At 38.2% G+C, this 23,780-nt stretch overlaps 2 protein-coding genes across 2 annotated transcripts; one reads left to right on the top strand and one right to left on the bottom strand.

Moving 5' to 3' along the window:
* The first annotated feature begins 406 nt into the window (after positions 1-406).
* On the top strand, positions 407-4,260 carry LOC108978470 (DDB1- and CUL4-associated factor 8). The gene is made up of 9 exons (XM_018948780.1): positions 407-797; positions 869-1,039; positions 1,366-1,834; positions 1,894-1,980; positions 2,051-3,013; positions 3,092-3,234; positions 3,299-3,443; positions 3,573-3,665; positions 3,731-4,260. The coding sequence occupies exons 2-9, from the start codon at positions 870-872 to the stop codon at positions 3,974-3,976; spliced, it is 2,316 nt and encodes a 771-aa protein (XP_018804325.1). The 5' UTR covers positions 407-797; position 869; the 3' UTR covers positions 3,977-4,260.
* Positions 4,261-4,344: 84 nt separating this feature from the next.
* On the bottom strand, positions 4,345-22,846 carry LOC108978469 (dynein heavy chain 12, axonemal). The gene is made up of 14 exons (XM_018948779.1): positions 20,772-22,846; positions 18,907-19,087; positions 16,172-18,838; positions 15,801-16,115; positions 15,494-15,736; positions 15,030-15,254; positions 13,513-13,677; positions 8,001-12,477; positions 7,782-7,943; positions 7,398-7,555; positions 6,583-7,328; positions 6,368-6,517; positions 6,177-6,315; positions 4,345-4,539 (listed from the first exon to the last, which is right to left on the bottom strand). The coding sequence occupies exons 1-14, from the start codon at positions 22,829-22,831 to the stop codon at positions 4,345-4,347; spliced, it is 11,883 nt and encodes a 3,960-aa protein (XP_018804324.1). The 5' UTR covers positions 22,832-22,846.
* Between the last annotated feature and the right edge of the window lie 934 nt (positions 22,847-23,780).

The following is a 23,780-nucleotide window of genomic DNA, read 5'->3' as shown; positions in this document are numbered from 1 at the left end:
TATGTATGTATATGTACCTTCAAGCAAATTCCCTTTTTGTTAATTTTTCACAATAACAAAAGTTGTGTCACTCAAAATATAATACATAACCTAATAATCATAATATATGTAAATATAATACATAAACTAATAATCTAACAGCTGTCAAATTTTGACAAGATTATTTTGACGGTTAACGCTAATTAAAAATTAAATGGATTTGAGTATATTTGTGATGCTGGGTACTTTTCAATTGACCTGTTTTAGAGCATGTTTACATTGCCTGTGTTATTTATTTGGGTCGAACTGTATAAGTGTTGTAAAACGCAACCAAATTTGTCTAAACTTTTGGCCCATTTTCAACACATCTTAAAAATATTAAAACATTATTTGCATACAGATTTGTAATAGCAAGCAACGAGTTTAATACAAGATGAGATTCTATCATTCTTGAATTTAATATATGTATATTTTTTGTAAATATAGTTTCATTTTGGATTTTGCTAGACGGCACAATTACGACGACGTTGAATATTTATAATATCGGCCTGACTCTCTTAATTAAGTTTTGGCTGCGAAGATTAAAAGTTTCATTTTCTGGATAATCTGGATAATACTTCATAAAATTGTTATATTGATATCAACTCCACATAATTTTTCATATTTAAGCAATTGAGACAGTAATTTGGGTATTTACCTATACGTTTGACTTGTAAAAATTGTTCTACGCAAACAACTCGGTGCGATAAAAGCCAAACATAACAATAACGAATATATAGAGGTGCCAACGGCAGTAGCTCATCAAACTAATGTGAAAAGTAAGAAATATAACTGTCAAACATTTTCTTTTGTATTTTTAACTAAGAAAATATTTGTACTTCGATTAAAGTATGGACAAAATCGAGCAATCATCGTCTGACAAAAATTTGTCGAATAATAAACTGATATCAGCTGAGAGCTCTTCAGACGACGACGAAGGTAAGGAAATAGCAATGGAAACTGTGGAGGCACTTTTGGAGGCAGTGGTCACAGAACAGACGGATGATAATTATAGTGAAAGGTGAGAGGAGTTCTTCAATTAAAAATGTTTTTAATATTATTGAAGCCGCACTACACATTTCCCAAATCGTTATTCTAAAGAAAGTGACAAAACTTGACCGGTTTTAAATACCGGACTCATATCTAACTATCCTGTTAAAAACAAGCGATTGTTGTGAAATGATTTATGATTTTATAAGCCAACTAAAATACTATTCCTCTTTTTTCAATTTGAAGATTTTTCATTTGTACTCTAATTTAATTAACATTTGGAAATATGGCTACCTTATCATCCAATGTGCATTGTAAATTATAATATATACCACAACATATATATATTGTTTTTAGTGACTCCCGCTCAACTCCAACAAAGACAGATAAAAGCAGCAGTGACAGCGGAGTTTGCATAAACATTGAGGAACAATCAACTACCAATAATACGGACCTAAATCCAGATATAGACATGAATTCTACTGATGTAAACAGTACTGATAACCTGAATACGTCCCCCATCCTTCCAGGAGACAATTTAGTACATAGCTCCACCCTCAATGAGAATTCAGTAACTCAAGTTCACATTGACCAAAAAACGAAAACGTCATTACAACCCGATGCTGAAAAAGAAACGGAGCAACAATCAGGCAGCAATGGTAAAGAGGTGGAACACCATTGTGGTAGCAATGATACAATTGAGTTACCCGCTTGGCCTCGTCATACACGCCGTGGTGGTCGTAATTACCGACATAGTACCCAAGACGATGAAGACGAAAGTGATAGGGAAGGAGTCATTGTTAATGCAACTGAAGAAGAGCAAATGGTTGGTTTCTTTGAAAAAAATATCACTAAAAATTTGTAAATAAATAATATGCATCTTAGCCGCTACTGTCGGAATCAACAACACAATCAACAAACGCGGAAGCTGTTAATAATATTGATACATCAATGCCGAGCGAAGCTGAGGATGTGAGTTATAATATTATATACACAAATATAAGTACAAATTTCTGTAATAATTATATGACTTTACCTTCAGCTGCCTGCCAATTCCGCCACTGTGAACAGGTTGCCGTATATAAGCAGCAGTCCAATTTTCAGCGACGACGATGATGACATTGATGAAGATGATGACGATGATGATGATGACGACGATGATGATGACGATGACGACGAGGATGACACTGATGATGATGATGAAGATGATGAAGATGATGCTGACTCCATAGAGCATGCGAGCAATTTAGCTGAAATTATGAATAAACCTAAACCAGCATATACCTGGTGTTCAACGTATGAGTTGATGCGTCGTGAACATGGACTGAGTGGCGATGGCCGCAGATCATTGAGTGGAGGATTATCTGCAGGTTTCAATGCACGTTTTTATGGAGCGCGACATGTTATCGAACGTATGAAGATCTCCCATTGCCTAACAAAGCATAGTGGCTGTGTAAATTGCTTAAATTTTAATCGCAACGGTGACTTACTCTGCTCTGGTTCAGATGACACACGCATAATAGTATGGGATTGGGCGCTAAAGAAGCCAAAATGCGTTTTTAAATCTGGACATACTCAGAATATATTTCAAACGAAATTTATTAATAGTGCAGGTGTTTTAGATATTGTATCCGCTGGTCGGGATGGTCAAGTACGCCGTTCAATTCTACCGTCATCGGGCGGAAAACCACAAACATCATTGTTATATCGTCATAATGGGTCCGTACATAAACTTGTGATGAGCCCAAATAACCCCTTTGAAATTATAAGTGCCGGCGAGGATGCTCATATACGTCTTAAAGATTTGCGTAGCGATGAGAGCTCAACTAGCCTTTGTAAAGTGCAGAGCAGCAGAAAGAAACGCAAAATACGTCTTTTCAGCATTGCTCATCACCCTTACGCTCCGGAAATATGCGTCTGTGGCTGTGATAACTTCGTTCGTGTCTTCGATAAGCGCCATATGGCCAAACCAGTGCATCAAATGTGTCCCGAACATTTAGTTAAAGTAAGTTTGTGGTGAAAACGAATTGAATATTTATGAATTTGTATGTATAATTAAAATTATTAAAATATTAATTTTCAGAGTGGTATGCCTCAAGTCACTTGCGCTGTCTACAACAATACAGGTAGTGAAGTGCTCGCATCTTATAGCGATGATTTCATCTACTTATTTAATAATAACAAATACAAAACAGGCGAATATCTGCATCGTTACCGTGGTCATTAGTAAGCTCAAATATCACATCAATCCCTATTGAATATAGTTTATTAAAATTTTGTTTTCACACAGCAATCACAAAACGATTAAAGGGGTAAACTTTTTCGGACCCAATTCAGAGTATGTCATCAGTGGAAGTGATTGTGGTAATATATTTTACTGGGATAAAAATACTGAAGCAATCTTAAACTTTATGCCTGGCGATACCATGGGTGTGGTGAGTAAAGTGTAGTGCTTATCTTAAACAAATTTGTGTTTAAAGTAGTAAATTTAAATGTCAAATCGCTTAATTCTCGTACTAGTGTCAGTCCACCAAACTAAAAGAACTATTTCACTCGCCTTATAGGTAAATTGTTTGGAGCCGCATCCATCAATTCCGGTACTGGCTACATCTGGACTAGATAGCAGCATAAAAATATGGACTCCAAGTAGTGACGTGGTAGGTGGCCTCGGTATTTTGAAATTTTTTTTATTTTTATAATTTCGTCACAATTTTTCTGGTAGTATCCTCCTGATTTATCCAAACTCGAAACATGTGTTAAACGTAACCTCAGACATTCGGTATTGGGCGACGGCTGTGGGTTTAATGATCGTGAATTTCACAACTTTATACGCCAATTTCTTCGTACTCCACCTCGTCGCGGTACATATCCTTCAGGTGATGACGAACATAGCAACAGCAGTAGTGACGGTGATAGTGACGGCTTCGATTGTCCACAAATGGAAGGTATACAATGCCAAACCCAATAAACTGGAATTCTAACAACAATTATGTATATTTACGAAAAGTGGCGGAATAGTCAATATAATCTTTAGGTTTCCTGCTGGAATTTTTCTTTCTTTCTTTTTAATCTGTTGCCTACTGTTTTACACCCTTTCTTGTAACATTGTATATACATATTTGCACGATGATATAATGCGTCAAAGAGTTTATTGCTTGTTAGACCAAATTAGAATTATCGTGCCAAAAAATGTTTGTTGGTTATCAAAATATACATATATATTTCGTATAATGTTTGAATTAAATATTGAAACCATTGAATACAAAAAATATTAATAAAAAATATGCTTATACGCATGAAGAGTAAAAATATAACTAAAAAATAAAATAATTATTATTAATCAGTTTTTTGGCATAGTAAAGCGGCGCTGCGTTTAACCCAATGCGTGGCTTTTACTTTCGTTTTCAGTAATATCGGGATCACATAATTTGTCGAGTGACCGGTAGTCGAAAGTACACCTTTGCGTTCTGATGTTTTATATAAAGGGCATTTGTAGCGAGTCCCTTCTATAAGTTTTAAAATCTCCACGGGCTGCGAAAAGAAAAATTAATAAAACATATGAGTTTATCCATTATTTAATGAAAATAGTTGTATTGGAGTGAGATCTAAAAATATTATCCTAAACATGCTACAATCAGTCGAATAAAAACTCGGAGTCTGATTCTGAACACACTGATACATCTTCCAAGGGAAGAGGGACAAACATGAATTTGTGAGTCACAGTTATAAAAATAACGGAATTCGTTCTAAGAAAGAAACAAGAAAACACATTTCGATTGCACAGCAAGTATACCCTTAACATATAAAAAAGTTTCCCTGCAATAATTTTAATCTGATCGTTTAGTTTGCCCAATATCGGCGATTCCGCTCAATGTGAAGCTTCTTAGAGAGAAAAGGATGCAGACACGTCAGGACAAAATCTCAAAAATCTTCTTTACTGCCTAGCGCCAGCGCGCCAGTCGTTTTTTCTTTTCGCAATTTGGCGTCAGTGTTGAGGCCAATGATATTAATATCATAGGCATACGCCAGTAGCGATAGGCAGTCGCCTTGTCTGAAACCTCCTTTGGTATACAACTGCTCGGAGAGGTCCATTCCGATCCTGACAGAGCTTTTGATAGTGCTCAACTTCAGTTTACATAGCCGTAGTTAGTTTTGCGGAGATAGCAAATTCAGACGTAGCTGTGAATATCTGCTCAGTTGTTGATTTTCCAGACCTAAAGCCACACTGACAAGGTCCTGACGGTTTTTGACGGTGGTCTTGAATTTTTCACACAATCTGCTCGATAGAAGCTTATATGCGATGTTGTAGTTAGCGCAGATTATGGGGTCTCCCTTTTTGCGGATTGGGCAGAGCACACTTAAATTCCAATCGTCGGAGATACTTTCGTCCGAGCATATCCTACAAAAAGCTGCTTCTTATTAGCCCTTCGGCGCAGTGTTTGAATACCTTCGTGTTGCTCTGCAGGCGGGTAATTGCTATTCAAATTGCTTCATGGTCGGGTAATGGAACATCTGGTCCATCGTCATCGATTGTGGAATCGGGTTGGCCTTTTCCAGGTGTTATGCTTTCACTACCATTCGATAGGCAGCAAAAGTATTCTTCCCAAAATTTTAGTATGCTCTGGACATCACTCACTAGACCACCTCTGGGGGTCCTACAAAAGTATGCTCCGGTCTTGAAACCGTTTTAGTGGCCGCATCTGTCATACACTGATCATTAATATTTATTGTTGACCCTATAAACAATAAATATTTCATTTCCTTCTGGGTGTTATAAACTTCGTGATAAACTTAAAATAACCAGATTAGAGTGTCACAAATATCGCAATAATGAAGGCTGAGCAAACAATTTATCTTCAAATCATTTATCTCATCTTCTGTCGTATATTGATAATTTAAAATAAAGTATATAAGAAAATATGGATCAAAGCACATATTAACCAATGAGTGGAGTTTATCTGCATTTGAATCGTTTTATCCAACAAATCCTTGAAAAAATGTTTTTTGACCCTATAAAACCTAAACACGGCATTTTCTTATAATAAAAAAGGAGAATAGTTTATCGTCTACCTCCTCAACACATAAATTAAAGGTCATAAATATTCTTTTGAATCAAATCGTTTCAGAAAAATTGATATTCGCCCCCACAACTACTCATATATACTTACTTTAAAATATATAGCAGGCACCGCATAAATTAGTATTTTCGGTAGTTGTTCGTCTATGATGTTGTCTTTCAAATTCCAACGAGCCCCCTCAAGAAAGAGTCCGTTTATGTAAACGCCATCCACAGGTGCAGATTTCATGCTATCAATTATAAATATATTTTATAAAGCCTAAGAGATATACATGTCTATACCTATCCTCATATAGGACATCAAAGTCAAATGTTAGGGTATCGATTGGAATTTTGTATTTTCGAGCAAAGTTCTGCATGGCTCCAGTTAGAAAGGCTTGAGTGAAGAAAAAGCCCGATAACCAAAAAGTAGGGGGCTTTCCGTGCGCATACCTACATGTAGAAATTAATATTATACAAAGTAAGTTGCCTTTAAATGAGGTACTACTGATGCCAACCAGTGCTGCAGCCATTCGAGCCGTCTATATAGGTCTTGGATGTAGGAGCTCAAAGTTTTTAGACTTGGATATGACTTTGACAACCATTTAGCGGGTATTCGATTTAATTTAATGGCATTCAAAACATTCTCTAAATCAGGAGTCATGACAACAATTCCTTTTATAGCCATATCAAGATCACGACAAGAGGCACGTATCTCTTTTTGTAACTTTAGAAAACGTTCCATTTCCTGTACTAACACAGTGTTCATAGATTCATTGTAATTAACTGGATACTTAGTTTTGGCGCTATCAATATCCATATCGACAGGCATTGTATTGACTATATGGGCAATGGTATGTAATAAAGTTTCGTCCAGACTTTGTGTGCCGGCTCCAGTCGAAGCCATTTCACTACCAACAATCGCAATCATAGAGTCGAGCAGAGTTTTGGTAGTTTGTAGATCACGTGTAATGCCTGAGTTGCCGTGTAGGCCGTAAACTTCTGGTGCAGCTAATGACGGATAATTTTCATCCACATAACGTAATATTTCACGGTGTTCCGTTTTGCGTGGCAAAATAAAACGATCATCAGTGGCGAATCGATATCGATTATCATTAACAGCATCAGGATTTAGGTAATCCGCAAGTATGGTGACAATGGCTCGACGATCCCAATAGTCTGTTACGCGACCACCATAATTACACTCGGCCGTCAGATAAGATAGGGCATCATAAGGAACATGATCGTACTGATTAAGTAACATCTAGTGGGAAAAAATGTTGAAACCACTAACCAAACCAGTATTTTATGAATTCAGTTCGGATTTACTTACATTTAATTGCAATACAGATATTTGAAGATCAGATTCATTGAAGCCATAAGCGATATTCCAACCTAAAGGTCCATATTTGCGACGCTCTTGAACGACGGCATGAAAAAAACATATGCCGAAGAGCAGACGAGTAAAAGCTCGATCTTGTTTGGGGCATCCTTCGAATGGAAGTAGAGAAAACATATATTACGTTATTCTCAAAATTAGAAGCTGTAGAGAGGCTATTTAAGGAAAAACAATAATGTTTAACCTCAGAAACTTAGCTTTGCGATAAGAGTAGTTGTATCTCATTATACATTATCGAGACCCGAAAATACTTTTATATTGATTTAGTATACTATTATATTAATTTATTCAACTATCTAAATGATATATCGGGCTCACCTAAATAGAAGGTAGGATCGTTAATTGGTTCAGAGTTGTATGACCGCATGATATTCTCCTTGAGACCGGTAGGTGGTTCATTCGTCATCTTAACTCCATTTTGTAGTAAAGCTACCGGAAATCTTGGCGTAGGGTAACTTGTGAGCCACAACCGGAAGTTAGCTGCATTGATGGTCGGTTCAAATAGTATAGAGATGTAGTACACTGTAGTTTACTTACGTGAAGTGTTGAAGGTATCCATATTTTCCCAGACGTATTCCAATGTTGGCATCCATGAAGCAGCCAAATGACAATTTTGCAAGCAAACCCAGTAACCTAGATCTTGTGCATCCTTAATAAGCCCCAGCGCAATAGGACCTTGGCCTTGACCCAGTGAAATACTTTGGAAAGTATCCATAAAGCCTGCTTTCTCAGCATATGTCAACAGTGAACCAAGTGGATCGGCACCAGGTGATAGTATAAATATGAGTGGCGTCAATGCATTTGACTCTTTATATGACATACCAATGTCGAACTCAGGCGGTGTCACAAATTGTGTACCCATTTCTGCAGCAATAAAATTGCGAATAGCTATAAATACCTTATCTGGACGTAGCGCTTTTAAAACAAGTATCTTTTCGAATCGCGATAATTTATCATGCCATGGTGATGGTATTGTCTGATTTTCGGGCTCAATATGATCATAGATACGCTTCCAATCATGTAAACCTTTAGCAAAGCTAACTGCAAAACCACGCAATTCGGGTAGATCTTCCAAACGCACCATATTTAACCATATTATATCCGTAATCCATGAGGGATCGGGATTGGGTATGATTTTATCAGCTTCCTTGGCATCTGTGAGTAAATGTGATAGTTGGACCATCTTTAGTTGGCCAGTACCCAACAAGATTCGGCAAGTCAGTATAAAAGAGAACAGTAACTTATCCTTCTCAAATATCGAACGACAAACATTGTTGTAGAGATTTCTCGTCACACCATCTACCAAGAACTTAATGCGACGTGGTAGATCTTTAGATTTATTTGCAGATTCAATAGAATACTCATAGAGATTTATATACCAATTGAGCGAAAATTGATACATGGGGTCTATGTTCGGCAAATCGGTGATCGAATAGTAAAGCACGGATGAATGCACAGCAACAGGCTTATAATTCAATCTAAATGCTTCTATTTTCATTTCAGTCTCACGCGAAGCAGCCTGCTTTGCAACAATATCTAGTGATAGCTCCTTAGACTCGTTTAGGATTTGTATTGCACTCTCATTTTCCAAAATATCACCCTCGGCGGCAGATAGAGTTTTTAGAATCATATTTTCAGCATCTCTTAGGGCGGCTTTATTTTTAGCTGCTTCATTTATCAACATCATACGCAACTCTTGTAAATCAGGTCGTTCTTTCGCAACCACAATGCTCAAAAGTTGATCCTCTAGAGCGTTCTGTGTTAGCGCAAAGTTTATAATAGTTACTTTATTGAAGGTTTCTGGCAAAAAATGTGGATTTCTCAAATTGCATGTCATGTAGAGTCGGAAGTTATCATGCAATGGCACTATATTATCACCTAAACTTATGAAGTTCTGTCCGCCTTGCTTGAAAGTTTTACGCATCAGTATCGGATCCAGTGGAACCTCCAATTCTTCAAGTACATTTTCTATAATCACTGGCGAGCCATATTCCATACACTCGGCAATAACTTTCATATAATTAGCCTGATTGAATTTGACGCTGCTTAGACGATTTTTTCTTTCCATATTTTTGATCCAACTGTTTGCCTGACCCTGTGGATCTATAAATAAACTATAGCGACTAGAACTGTCAGCTATGATTGCATTTTCAGTAGAAAATACATCTTTTGGCAGTCCATTAATATTCCAATTCTGTATGGTGATTTCCAAACCGAGTGTTGTGGTGATATTATATTCTTTCGATGTCGGTATCCCAGCCTGCACACAACGTTTAAACCAGTCCAATGTGCATTGTGTTCTATAAAAGAGATTCACGGCAGACAAATATGCAATGATACCACATGAGAGCAGAATATCTCCAGGTAAATGATCGTATATGCTTTGTAAATTTTCAGCTGCTTGAGTCCAACGAGACTTTTCTCCACCTAAACCGTCAATTAGAGCGGTAGCTCTTTCTAATTTGCTTTGACAAAAGTCTGCTTCGTCTTGCGTACGCTTCATTTCCGCATTGGCTTTGTCCAATTCTTCATTGAGTTTTGCTACCTTAGCTTCTAATGCCGCTGCTAGCTCACGTTTTTCTGTTAAAAATTTCATTGTGTCTGAATATTCTTTTTCGGCAGCAGCTAATTTTGCCTTTTTGGGCGCCACCACTTTCGCTACATTGTCATACAGATCCATAGCTATTATCCATTTGCAGAGACCTTCGGCAGCGCTAGATGCTTTAGCAACGATACGCGGTTGGAAGTCTTTATTCGGTATGAACTCTTTGCGTATGCGCGCCATAATCTCTGGTTTTATATTGTCCTTGTCAAAGTCTTTAAGCTGTTGTAGAAAATTCATCTCACCCAATATACGTTTGCTAGGCCCCCAATAGTCGTTCACCATTTTTCCCGTACTGGGATCAGGTATCCTTTCGGGCGGCACTCCTTTAATAACACAAACCGCAGCCATAACCAATTTAATTACGGGTGGTGGATTTTTCATTGACTTGACCAAGGTAATATCAGCGGGTTTCAAAGTGTTAAGCGCCTGTATGGCTTCCTCAAGTACGGGTATAGCTTGTGCTAAATCCTTTTCACATTCATCTTTTAGCGCTTGCGCGGCTTCGGCCTGCACGGCAGCTATCACTTCGTCCTTCTTAACTTGCTCTGCGGCCGCACTAGCAGCTATAGTTTCTTTATTGATTTCAATTAACATTTGTCGTGACTTTTCAGCAAGTGCCACCAGTTGGGGTTGTAAGGCATTCAACTCTTTCTGCATAAGAGCAATAGCTGCAGCGGCATTCGCTAACGTGTCCAAGCCACCAATGTAGCGCATTTTAGCCTCCATAATTTCCTTTTGCTTCCGTCCAATTAATGTTTGAAACGATTTAATTAGCTCAAGAAACGATGCATTTGTCTGGTAAATGTGTCGTCCTGTAAGTTCGCAGAATTCTCGACACACCTTAGCCGCACTTATATGAAAATACTGACAAATCTGAACAATGGAATCTTTAATACTAGTCGAGGGCACTTTAACGTCTTCCAACGATATTTTTGCAATCATAGTTAAAGCTTCCTCGGGCCAACTCTGGTACCAGTCAATTGTGCAGCAGTTCACCAGCGATGGATATAAGCGTACGCGGGTACGCAGTGCATCACCGATCGGGGAAAGACATAGTACAATATGTAACTTTTGTTTACAACGATTAACAAAGAAAGAAAATACTTGTAACGGCGAAATGTCTATATTTCTGTTGCCACCTTGAGCCGCCAAGCGCACTAATTCCAATATCTCTTGCTTCTCATCGATAGCATATACATTGGGCACTTCACCCTGATTCAATAAACAGTCAATGTCTTGTAGGAACAACTCCATTTTAATCTGATTCTCAGTCATAAGAAATACCGTGTGTTTGTTTAAGCCACCAGATTCCTTCATTATGCTCTTTATGTCATCATGCCAATCATTTGGTCCATAGTTCTTAGTGATCTCTGGTTGAAAAAATGATGTCTGCACCATGTTGGATGCCAATTTGGTAAGTGATTGTCTGCCAGATCCTCCCATACCTATCAAAAGAGCGCTAGCACCATTAATGGCAATAATACGACAAATACGATTCAGATGCTCTAACGCAAATGTGAATAGTGTTATATCCATCTTAGAACGTCGCGTAGAATTATAGTCCTCTAAACTAGCAGAAGCGAATTTGAAGAATACTTCCATTGACGGTAGTTCTTCGTAACGTCTTTCATCAGGTACATTGTCTTCATCCATGTAAGCACCGAAGAATATCCGATGAGCGCCCTCGATTGTGAACGTCATTTCGCCACCAACATTTGTGCAGTAGTTCTCAAAGACCGATTCCAATTTCTCTCTAAAATTATTCTTGACACAGTCATTTAATTTCTGAAACATCCACTGGCGATCCGACTCATCGACAAGACGATCGTAAAACACTCGCATCGCTTCGTGATACCATAGGCGTGGAAACATCTTTTTATCATTAGCCGATTCCTTTTTAAATAAAGCACAAGCAGAGACGACACGCGCAATGTCACGTAAATTGAAAATGTAGTGCGATTTTGCCGGTGTCGCCCGCAATTCAGCCTGTACACTTTTATAAATCTGTTGTGTGGCATTGACGATTTGGTTTGAGGGAAGGAAAACATCATTACCATGACCGGATCGTTTGAAACCATTCATCAGTACATTCACAAATATGCGATTCATAGTATCATCGCCGAATGTGTTGATCGAGAAAACATTAAAATGGTTGAGAAAACGAGCATACACATCCTGCCGACTACCACCAGGCAACCCGCAGGCAGTTATGACCAAAAGATCGTTGATGAATATCTTCGAGGTATCCTTCAAGTCATATACGTGACCATAATCAAAATATTGCCGTAGTAATTCTAACGGCGGTTGTGCACCATATACCTCTTTCACCGGCATATTCATATCGTCAACGAAAAGTACAGTTTTCATGCCCTTTGGTGGGCCGTAAATGCCGCGTTTCCACTTAACGAGCTGTGGATAAACAGTAAATGTATACATTAATTAGATAGACACAATTGATCTTCTATACTATATGTCATTGTATAATATGAACCTCAGGCAATAAGTTTGTAGTAGTACGATTTAAAACAATTGCCGATCTAGTGAATGTAGCAAATTTTACGAGTGGATAAAGCATATTCAAGCACCAAGATTATGATTATTATTCTTCCACCCTTACAACTGCTGGATGTTATGCACTATTGCCGTTATAGTACCATTAGATGAACGTTCAATTAGCGCCATATTTCAGAGACAAAATTTCTTGCGTTCTATGATGTGTATAAATGGATTTGGTTCCCCAATGTCACATAAGTAAAGCTTATTTTAGATTATATCAATATATATTAACTTAATCAACGTTAGATCCATTGTTCTCACGGGTGATAACCAAATAAAACCTTTTTCTCGAACTTAGTACAATAGATGTCTAGAAGCAAAAGCTGTCCACCATCAACACCACCCTAAAGTAACATTGTAGTATGCAACGTGTTACAAGTATTCTAAGGCCTGAGGTGCTCCTCTAGGATTCATTGCTCATTGTATTTTCAATTGACCCGTCTTCCTCTTCATTTCTATGGCAATAGATTCATATGATTAGGCCCCAAGTGATATTAACCGAGATACCAAACAAGAGTCTAATTATTGTCTGCTTGCCGAAGCTAACAAAGTCTTAATTGCCTCTGGGCTATCACCTAAAAGACTCGGAGGTTAGAGCAGAAACCCACTTGGCACCTTCTGTTATGCCCCTAATTTCGGACTGAAAGACTGAAGCCACTTAATTTCAATATACTTTTTGTGTAAGGATTACTAGAAAATAATTCCTTTCCTATTGCTTTTTCAAAATTGGATTATCACACCTCTGAAATAAATGAAATAGAATAAGTCCACCCACAAAACATTGTTTCTGAGTAGAAAACTAACCAGTAGTTGCTAGCTAGAGATGAAGAGGTTTGAAAATTTTTTAAGAAACTAAAACGGAACTTCTAAGTTGTACGCAGAACAAACCTTTGAGATAAGCAGTTCTTGTGTTTGATTTGCTGTTATCATAACGGTAAATGTTATAAATGCTGATTCGATGGTGTCTCGATCAATTTTATTCATGAGGTAATTTTGAATGTATGCGCTTTTGCCAGTTCCAGTGGGTCCCACAAGCATCATCTTCCGTTTGTTCTGAAAAATATAACATCCATACATGCAATTGTTAAAATTTACGATGGACGAATAAAAATACTTTTTGAATATGATTATTTTTAATCAGTGTGATATTGGTTTATATGTACTAAAAATATATTACTAACTTCAGATAAAAAACGTAATCTTTTTGGCACATCTCTATCAGTTAATAAAGGATAAATTTCACTACTCAACAAATCCGAAGGTTTGCGACTGATGTGTAGGGTATTTGAGGTGTACCGAATACCAATTTTAATTCAAAAATGTCCATCACGCACAGCTATTTTTGTTATTTTAGTAAAGGTTGGTTTTTTGACTTTTGACCCTTGACTACAACACAAAAAATTCTTTATTTTAAAATAGTTATGAAATTTTTACTATGAATTTCGGTTTTAGCAGCTCAAAATTCGCAAGAAACAGCCTCCGACATCACATTCGCAAAAGGACTGTAAAATAGTGGTATATGTTAACCTATATACAGCAGAGTGATTTTATTAGCAGCAACTCGGACGACTTGGGGCATTTTATGACAAGATATTAAATTCAAAGCGTACAAAATACACCTTGTGCAAAAACTGAAGCTGCTCGGTTTTCCCAAGCGACATCACTTCGCTCTGTGGGCTCTTGAAAAGTTCTAAGAAGATTCGAAGTTTTCGAGCCACATTTTGTTCGGCGATGAGACCTATTTCTGGGTCATTGGGTATGTAAATAAGCAAAATTGCCGCACTTGAGATGAAGAGCAACCTGAAGACATTCAAGAGCTGCAATTTTATTCAGAAAAAAAAAACAGTTTAGTGTGGTTCGTGGACCAGGGGAATCATCGGTCCATATTCCTTAAAAAATGATGTCGGTAAGTACCTCTTTTATTTATGGCCACCAAGATCGTGTAATATACCGTTACACTTTTTCTTGTGGGCATATGTAAAGTCTAAAGTCTGTGAGGACAATTCCGCTTCGATTCAGGCCCTGTAGCAAAACCTCATGCATGTCATTCGCCGGTTACAAATCGAAATTCTCGAATGAGTCACCGAAAGTTTGACTCAACGGGTGGCTCATCTAAACGTAGCCATGACCAGCATTTCAAAAAGATAATCTTCAAAGAATAAATGCCAAATAATGTTGTTTCGAATGATAAAAAGCTTTCTCTAATAAATTTGAAGCATCTGTGTTTTTTTTTCTCTTAAAAAAGTAGGGAATTTCAAAATGGACTTATATTAATCACTAAAAGCCAAAAAATATTTTATCACTAAATTATTATCCTTAATATCACACGGATTTTTTTACAATTATTATTTTTAAGAATCACAACTTTAAATGAGTTATTTTTAAACCTGGAATTTGCTACTCACTTTAATATGCAATTCGAGTAGATGTATATATCTAGCTGTATCTAAAGTTGGCACTTGTACGCCCATTGAATTTTCTTCGATATCCATACGCTTCGCCAATTCTGTCCACGACTTCCACGCACCACGCTGCTTGAACACATATACATAATCCACTAGCAGCCCTTCCACGGGCACAGAAATCTCCAATTTCCCAATATTGTCGGGTATTTCATCGCCCAGCCACATCTACTTAAGTAAGAATGGAAGAAATGAGCGATTAAGGTATTACATCAACAACAAAACAAGTATCAAGCCCAAACAAGCCAAGCCAAGTTCTCTAATGTACTAAATTTTGGAACAGAAAAATTCTGCATTCCTGATTGAAGCCATAAATGGGTCGGATGAAGGGATTTACCGCATATTCATATTTGCACTTCTTCCGTCCATAACAATACATATTTCTTCGCTTGGCTCGTGATACTTACACCTTTTAGAAATGCGTCAAACTTCTCTCTAGATCCTGTGTCCAGTACACCACCTATGCCCCAAACAAATGAATAAAGTATGGATGCTTGCACATAAATCTGCATATGTCGCTGATATTCATCGGGATTCTCGACAACCGCATCATCTAACAGCATTTCGATAATATCAAATGTTGTGGTTAAGCAATTGAATTCGCCCGGTTTTATGTGCTCCTTGCAATGTTTGCGTACAAATGCTTGACACTGAGCCGAGGTGAAAAGTATTAAATATATAATTGATAGAAAGAAGTATATGAAATTATAGTACCGGTTCCAGCAACCACTTAAAAAATGTCATTATGTAATCTTTAATTTCATCATCTGCCCAAATGGGATTGCATTTCTTTAGCCAACAATGCGCAAAGGAACGCCAACCCAATGAAGCAGTCTCCATATAAATCATGCCGCAACGTGACACTGTAGCTGGTGATGCCTGCGCCAGATCCATTACTTCGAAAATCATGGACATTTCATTGCTCATGGTTATAACTTCGCCGGAGTTGAGGCACAACTTTTTGTTATCATCCAATACTGTATTCATATTTTCTATCCAAACTGCATCTACAGGGCCATCAAAGATAACCTAAAAGTTAAAAGTATTAGGTATTATTTATAGAAATCATTCACATAGGTACACACCCATTTCCTGTCTGGCGTGGGCGTCATTGCAAACTCGCGAAATATTTTGGCTATTATACCATCGTTCCATTCATACGAGACGGGATCGAATGAGCCGTATAACTGATTCATTGTTATCGACTTTGGGTTCATTATACCCATTTGTACATGCTGGAAGTAGGAACTTTTGCTTGGAGCTTTGATTTTAAGAGCGGAAAGTACTTTGGCAAGTACTTGAAGTGTTTTACTTTTACCAGCCAGTGGCTCTCCTACCAACATAAAACCATGTCGAACGATAATCATTTCATAAGTTTGTATTACTTTAGTAAGAAAACTGTCGGTCGGTTCTAGTATCATTTCATCACAAATTCGTTTGAATTCAGTCTCAATCAAGGTATAGTCGGTTTCGGGCAATACTACACCTGGAAATATATCCGAAATGATACCCTCGAAAAGAGGTATGTCGAAAGACATAAATTTCGGCAGATTAACATCGAGCAGTGAACGTAACAATAATATGTCTTCCACTTCATCTGGGAATTTCTTCTTCAGATTACCGCACGCTGAGAGCACGGTCTTGACGGCGCGCATGCCGTAATCATAGTGGTTTTGCATAGACAATTGCTCTGAACATAGTCGATAGGTGGTGACGATTTTTACCGACAACTTCCGCGCATCTACAAAACCGTAGGAGTACAACGATATTTCGCCAATCATTGCATAGTCGGGCACCATCATTGCAACCGAACGGAAGAGTACTTTAAGGTTATCCGGTAACTCAGAGCGGCCTGCGTAGCCGGGATTCATGGTTATACAGACATAACAGGCTGGATTTAGTGTTAGCTCTGTACCCTCGAAGTTAAACTTGACCGCTTTGGCACGCACCGCTTGTATGATAAGTAAGATCTGTTGAGCCACCACGGAAAGTACCTCCAACTCAATGCGATTGAACTCATCGAAGCAAGCCCAGGCACCACAAGAGGCGAGTCCTTTGAAAAACTTTCCCATTGCCTTGTAGTCTAAACCATCGGAACAATTGAAGACTTTACATTGTACGGCCAGTGCTTTGGCTAAATCCTTAGTTGTTTCGGTTTTTCCTGTGCCAGCAGGCCCTTCTGGCGCACCATTCAAATGCAGCTGATAGGCACCAACCAAAGTGCGATAACAACGATCAGTTAATGGAGTGATTACCAAACGATCTGAGTTCCCCAAATACTCATTAGCATACGGCACGGTTGCATTTATAATACGCACAAGACTGTCACCATTCTCCCAGTAATAGCGTAATTGAGCCATCCATTGAAAATCGAACTCACTGCTAATCTTCATGCGAATCAAATCTTCGACAACATCCTTTGCATGTACATCAATTACAATAAGCGACTTGATAGTTATGCGATTTAGGTTATTGATATGTGTGGATCGTATTAAAGCGACAATATCATTCAAATCCTTATTGAGACTGCCGAAAAAATCAGTCATAGCAATTTGATTTAGAGCAGACCGACGTAAATTCATGTGCACCATGGATGCCCAGTACACCTGAGAAATACACAGTACGATCATTTGCGGCCAATGTAAGACCCAATCGAAGCGTTGTACAGTTGGATAGTGTCCATAGGAACGATCCATTTCATTACGCACAGCTCTCAGCATCTCGGCTTCAACACCAACCAACCATTTTTCCACACTACCACCAGCGGCAGCGGTCGACACTTGCTCGACAAAATTTATCTTTTCTTGATCACTACTTATCATTGCAAGCACATTCTTTTCGGCATCGAATTCGAGCAGATTTATACCTTCGAAACATTTGCTCAAATGCGGTTGCACACGGAGTGGATCTTTTGTTTCGGATAATATTTCTAGCATTTCGTCATTGGATAAAAAGAAGAAACGTGGAAAGTACAAGCGCTTCTTTTCCAAATAATTACTCACACCGGTAGTGATGTCGTCGAGCAGTTCATTTGCCTTTATCAGTGATTCGAGCAGACCAGCTTGCGGCGCAGTTTCCATTACAAGTGGCTGACGCAGCACCATAGCCATATTGCGCGTAAATGTCTGCTCTACAACTTGAAAGAGACGACCTTCTTCTGGCATTTGTGCCACGATATCTTTGGAGGAAAATATCGGTAGCAGGTATAAAAAGTTCGACTGAACTTTACCCCACTGATCGAGAGTAGCATTTACACGCATTATTTTATCGTACCACGCCAACACTTCATCCTCACACGGCTTCATAAAAGCTGATCCGCGCATGGTAAGCGTTTTCAAAATATGATCATCCAAGAGTGCCTGTATGTCATCCAAATTCGAGAGAATCATAACACCTGTGTCTTTATATGGACCGGTGGGAAAGAATCGTGAATCCCATTCTCGTATCATTGCGTGCAAGTTATTCTGCAGCTGTAGTTCTTTATTAGCACCAACACTGATAATCTCGAATTGATCTAGCTTAGTGTCAAGATTCATATCAATTATTTTCTTGAGGGTTGTACCGGCATCGGGTGTTATATCGAAACCAGCAATCTCGGACATTTCCTTCCAATGTCGTTTACGCAATGCCGGATTGCACATTATATTAACGATAAAAACGCCCGTGGTGAAGTCCTTTATAGTTTTAATCATTTTTGTGCAGAGTCGAATAGGCACAGGATGCTTTTCAGGATCGGGGTCTTCAGTTTGTCCCTGTAATGATATGTAAAGATATTTAGTTGTGCATTTAACAATTGCGTTGTCTATGTTGTTGTACTCACCCGAAACATGCATATTGGAGTTTCAATTTGGTCTTGTCTGATTTTTACGCGATAGTATTTTTGGTTTTTCTGAAACTCTTTTAGAAAGTTATCAGTTGTTTCTTCAACGAATTTCGGTTCTAGATACTCAAAAGGTCCGTACATCCAGACATTCAAGTAACGCATCCATTCGATGCAAGATCTTTGTTAATAACACGAGAATATACATTAAATATAATAATAACTTATATTTTAAATTATACTTATATACAAAGTCTTTAAAGTCAATAGGACTATGTTCTTATGTTATTTGAGAAAATTAATACTGATCGTTGTATATGGAGAACATTATGAGATGTGTAGGAGCTAGAGGAACTTCTGAAATAAATATATTATCTAGTTACGCTAGACGAAGATACTACATACATATACCCCATTTATGGACTGATATCAATGTTTTTTGGACTTATATAGTATGAATGCTTCTGACCGATGTTACGGTATGAATTCGAAAGAGGTACATAATAGATTATCATGTTCTGAATATGGAAGATAGCAAATAACCTTTATTATTTTTATAGTAACAAAATAACAGGCTTCTCAATAGGGTCATACGAAAGTAGCCGATGGGGACAGCAATACCGTTTGCCATTTCAATATGGAAAGATATAGATCCAACAACTAGTCGAAATTATTAAAATTTACTACCGCAATTCGGAGTCGGTGGCCTCAACTTTAAGAGCACTACGTCTAATTTATGGTCGTCATAAAGACCTGTCAGATCAACAACACAGGCACAGTACAAAATTATTCCATGCCAGCGAGACAAAGAAGTGTCCGTACTGTAGAGAACATTGCTGCCGTTAACCGATCAATTGAATAAGATCCAAATCAGTCTCTCACACGTCGTTCTCAAGCGTTGGACATCTCTGTAATGTCTTTGTGGGGAATTTTACAAAAAATCTTGTCCTGCATCCTTACAAGATCAAATTGACACACAAACTGAAGCCGCTTGACCATAAGAATCGTCGTATGTTCTTGAATTGGGTTGAGCAACAACTTGAAAATGATTCGGATTTTCATCAAAAATCATCTTAAGCGATGAGGCTCATTTCTGGCTGAATGGCTTCGCTAATAAACAAAATATACGTTATTGGTCATTCAGCAATCCACACATACTCCATGAATGCTCATTATGTGCCGGAAAAATGACGGTTTGGTGCGGTTTATGAGCCGGCGGCGTCATTGAGGCGTACTTTTTCCAAAAACCGGCACTTTACTGTGCATGGGAATTGCTACCGCTTAATGATAACCGAATATTTTTAGTCCGATGGATCATATGGATTTTGGCAATATGTGGTTAAAACAGGTTGGCGCCACAAGCAACACAGCGAATGTCGCAATCGGTTTATTGAAAATCAAGTTTGGTGAACGTGTTATCTCATGCAGTAGTATCGGCCAATTTATGTTTGAAAACCGTCTGAACTTCTGCAAGCGTGCTCATGGTGGCCATGCAAAATACATACATAATGGCATCGGAGGTACTTTCACAAGAATAAAGAATTTCGTTGATATCCCAAACGGTTTTGGTAGAGCTTTTATTGAAAAACTCGTTACTACTCAAAATGCTATAATCGAAGTAACAGGCGTATTGATAGTGCGAATTTTAACTCTGATGAGAGGAAACTATTGAGTGTGAAATTCTATTAAGATGCCTCAACATTTGCTTTGTTCTTTTAGCATACACCCACAGACGGACAGACAAACAGACGCCTGAATATCCATTCAACTAATCATCGCGATCAACTAACTAACGCGAAACTAATTTGATTGTATCCACTGCTCAAAACTACCGTAAGATGAATAAAGCTATTATTTATACATACTTCATTAGTTCTGCAAATGGAATAATGAAACCCTTCATAACTTCTAATTTGGGATATGATGTTTGCGCCATCTTAAAGAGTTTCTCCTCCTTATTAATCCATGCAACATAGTCATCGAATGTCTTCAGTTGACCCATGAAATTTCTCAACAATATATAGTTATGACGAAACTGTTCTGGTTCACTCATATCGTCGATAATGGCTAAATTTGGCAACATAGCATCAATATCCTCATTCAGCTTCTTAATGACATCCTGCAGATGTTCCTCAAAAAGAAATTTATAATGCTCTTGCTGTGAAGCATTGTAATCACAGATTTCATTAATGTCTTGTAGCCAGTTAATGGTGCGGATGGTAAGATCGAAATGGTATGGTGACATTTCGGTTAACTCAACCAGATTCGTGCCAACTTGAAGGCAATATTGTATACGATCCCTTAATGCGAATATAAGTTCTTTTTTCACACTTATCATGTACTCAGCGCTCGCGAGTAATTCTTCAGTTGATCTTGGTACCGTCAATGCTTTAGTTTTAATGTCTTCGAATGCAGCACAGATTTCCTCCTCGGCTTTTATATGCTCCTTAACCATTTGTTCAGTTATGCGAGCAATTAAATCGTCGGCAATTCGTCTTAGTGTCACAAACGCAGCCTTATTGCAGACTACACACATTTCGAAGTAATCGTTTTCCGGCTCCCCTTGTAACATACGTATAAACTCGAAGTAAGTCTCAATACGTTTGAAGTACTCGTCAAACTCACGGGATTCTCTCAAAAACTCGTCAAGACCACGCCGCACATCATCCGCATAAAGATTGTAATATTTCCTTTTATATCCAATAATATAGTCTTTTATAGGCGCATATGTACGTCTCAATACATTTTTTAATTTAACTTTATATTCATTAAGCCAATACTCGTTCATGGATATACGCAGATAGTCGGCTGCATTATTAACCAGTGCTGAATCGATTTGCGGCTCTAAGGGCTCTATACCAGTTGCCACCTGTGCCGTCGCATCGGTGAGATGCATATACATGTCGTAAATTGTTTCTAAACTCGGATCTAGTTCTATTGTGTTCTCATCTTCCTGATAGATCATATTAATTTTGAGCGTAGGAATTTTACGTTCCAAGCCGCCAACACGCAAGAACTCATCCAGTGTATTTATTTTCAGCATATTTATTTGTCTATTCATAAGCGCCTCCAAGCATTTGAACATATGCGCCTTGAGCCAATTAGGCATTATACGTCGGCGGAATTGACGACGTATAAGTGAGACCATTTTCGGATACCATGACCAGCGTAAAAAGTTACTTACATCGCCCAAATTGTTTTCCACATATTTTATAAACGTCTTGTAAAATAGTGCTTCTCGGCCGCCGAGTCCCATTGTCGCTTGTACATGACTCGAACCGAGGGTTATTGGATCCAAAACAACCATTGTTTTCGGAAACTCCAACTCGGAGGTATTTAAAATCATACGCACCTGTGGATACACAATAAGTAACTTTTTGCTGATTTTTCGTTTATTCTCAAGAAATTTCGGATAATTCGCTGTGCGTCCAGGTAACTTGAAGTGAAAGTCTTTGCGTGGCAGTACAAATTGTGCGGGATCCTCATCAGCAAACTCTGGATGCACCAGTATGCAATTCATGCTGTAAATCTTCATGAGACGATCGAATTCTTCGTGTACATCTTTCATATAATTGTCGACCAACTCGGGATATTTGGTTTTTAAACGGGTTGGCGCATAGCTGAGAATTTTCTTTTCCGTTTTCCGCAACATTTTTGGTACTTCTATTTTACGTACTTCCCGACGCAAATTGTCAATGTAATCGTTTTCGGGTAGTAGACGCATGTCCGGTTCAGGTGGCAGCGGCTTGCGGCATAAATTTACTTTCTCCAGAGCGGCGCGATATTTGAGAAAGCGTGAATGTCGCTGGCGCTGGATATCGGCAAGTCGGAATTTAAGTAATGGATTTTGTATGTATCCCTCATTGTCATATCTCTTAAGGTCCGAGGGTGGTTGATACATCCGTTCCAGTTTTTTCGTAAACATCTTGTTTAAATCTCTGTATGCGATGTGATTGCGTTGAGATCAAGTGAAAAAATTAAAAAATTCTTGATGCAAGCGACAAAGTATTTTCCGTTTGATAGACGTTGTTGGGTTCGAAAGTTTGCTTAGAAACGATATATGAACATACGCCAGTACGCGTAAATCGATTTTGTTGCCAGGAAAGTTACAGAGTGACTATTTGGTGTTAAAATGTTTATAAATATTTTGTTATATTTAAAAGAACAGATATCCGGGACGTTACTTAGCGGTTTATGTAATTCGAATTTGAAGAGTTTATAGATTTAATTGTTGCTTTTACTTTAGTGTTAATCCAAATATGATTTACATAAAAGGAAATTAGTTGTCGTCAAAGTCATTTAATATATATATTATAGATATGTATTCAATTCTCAAGATAATCGGTTCTAGAATACCGGAATTGCATTTTATCTGGCCAAAGGCTGTCATTTCGACGATCTAACCCTGTTTGGATCCGTAAGTAATATTTTAACACTCTTCATCATCAGAGAAACCCCTAGCAGCTGGGTTTCTCCGCATCCTCCTGATTCGTGCCKGTCTTGAGTCCAAACGTGGGTTCCGCATAAATTTTCTTTTGGGTTTGCGCGAAAATACTCCACCATTCTGCTTAGATGTAATTCATGCAAAGGTTGAAACCATCTAAAAATTTTTTCAGACTTTAAGACTCATAGGGAGCAGTCCACGCATTATTTGACACCATGCTGACAATAGCCAAAGCGGCTATGCAAATCGCAACCAGTTGGCACAATGCGCCGCCACTCCAGCTGTGTGGCCAACAAGGAACGTCTACGGTCCCATGAAGCTTAACTAGGCAGCATGACTTCCAGCCTGATCAATTCCCTTCACAACCTTCCACCCTCTCCGATCACAGTGCGAGGGCCACAAGACAATTCGTGTCCGGTTGTCGGAACAT

The sequence above is a fragment of the Bactrocera latifrons genome, unplaced genomic scaffold (genome assembly GCF_001853355.1).
Source record: "Bactrocera latifrons isolate USDA-ARS-PBARC rearing strain unplaced genomic scaffold, ASM185335v1 scaffold_122, whole genome shotgun sequence".
Lineage (NCBI taxonomy): Eukaryota > Metazoa > Arthropoda > Insecta > Diptera > Tephritidae > Bactrocera > Bactrocera latifrons.
The sequence above is the reverse complement of the archived record's forward strand: the minus strand, read 5'-3'. Positions and strand labels throughout refer to the sequence as shown.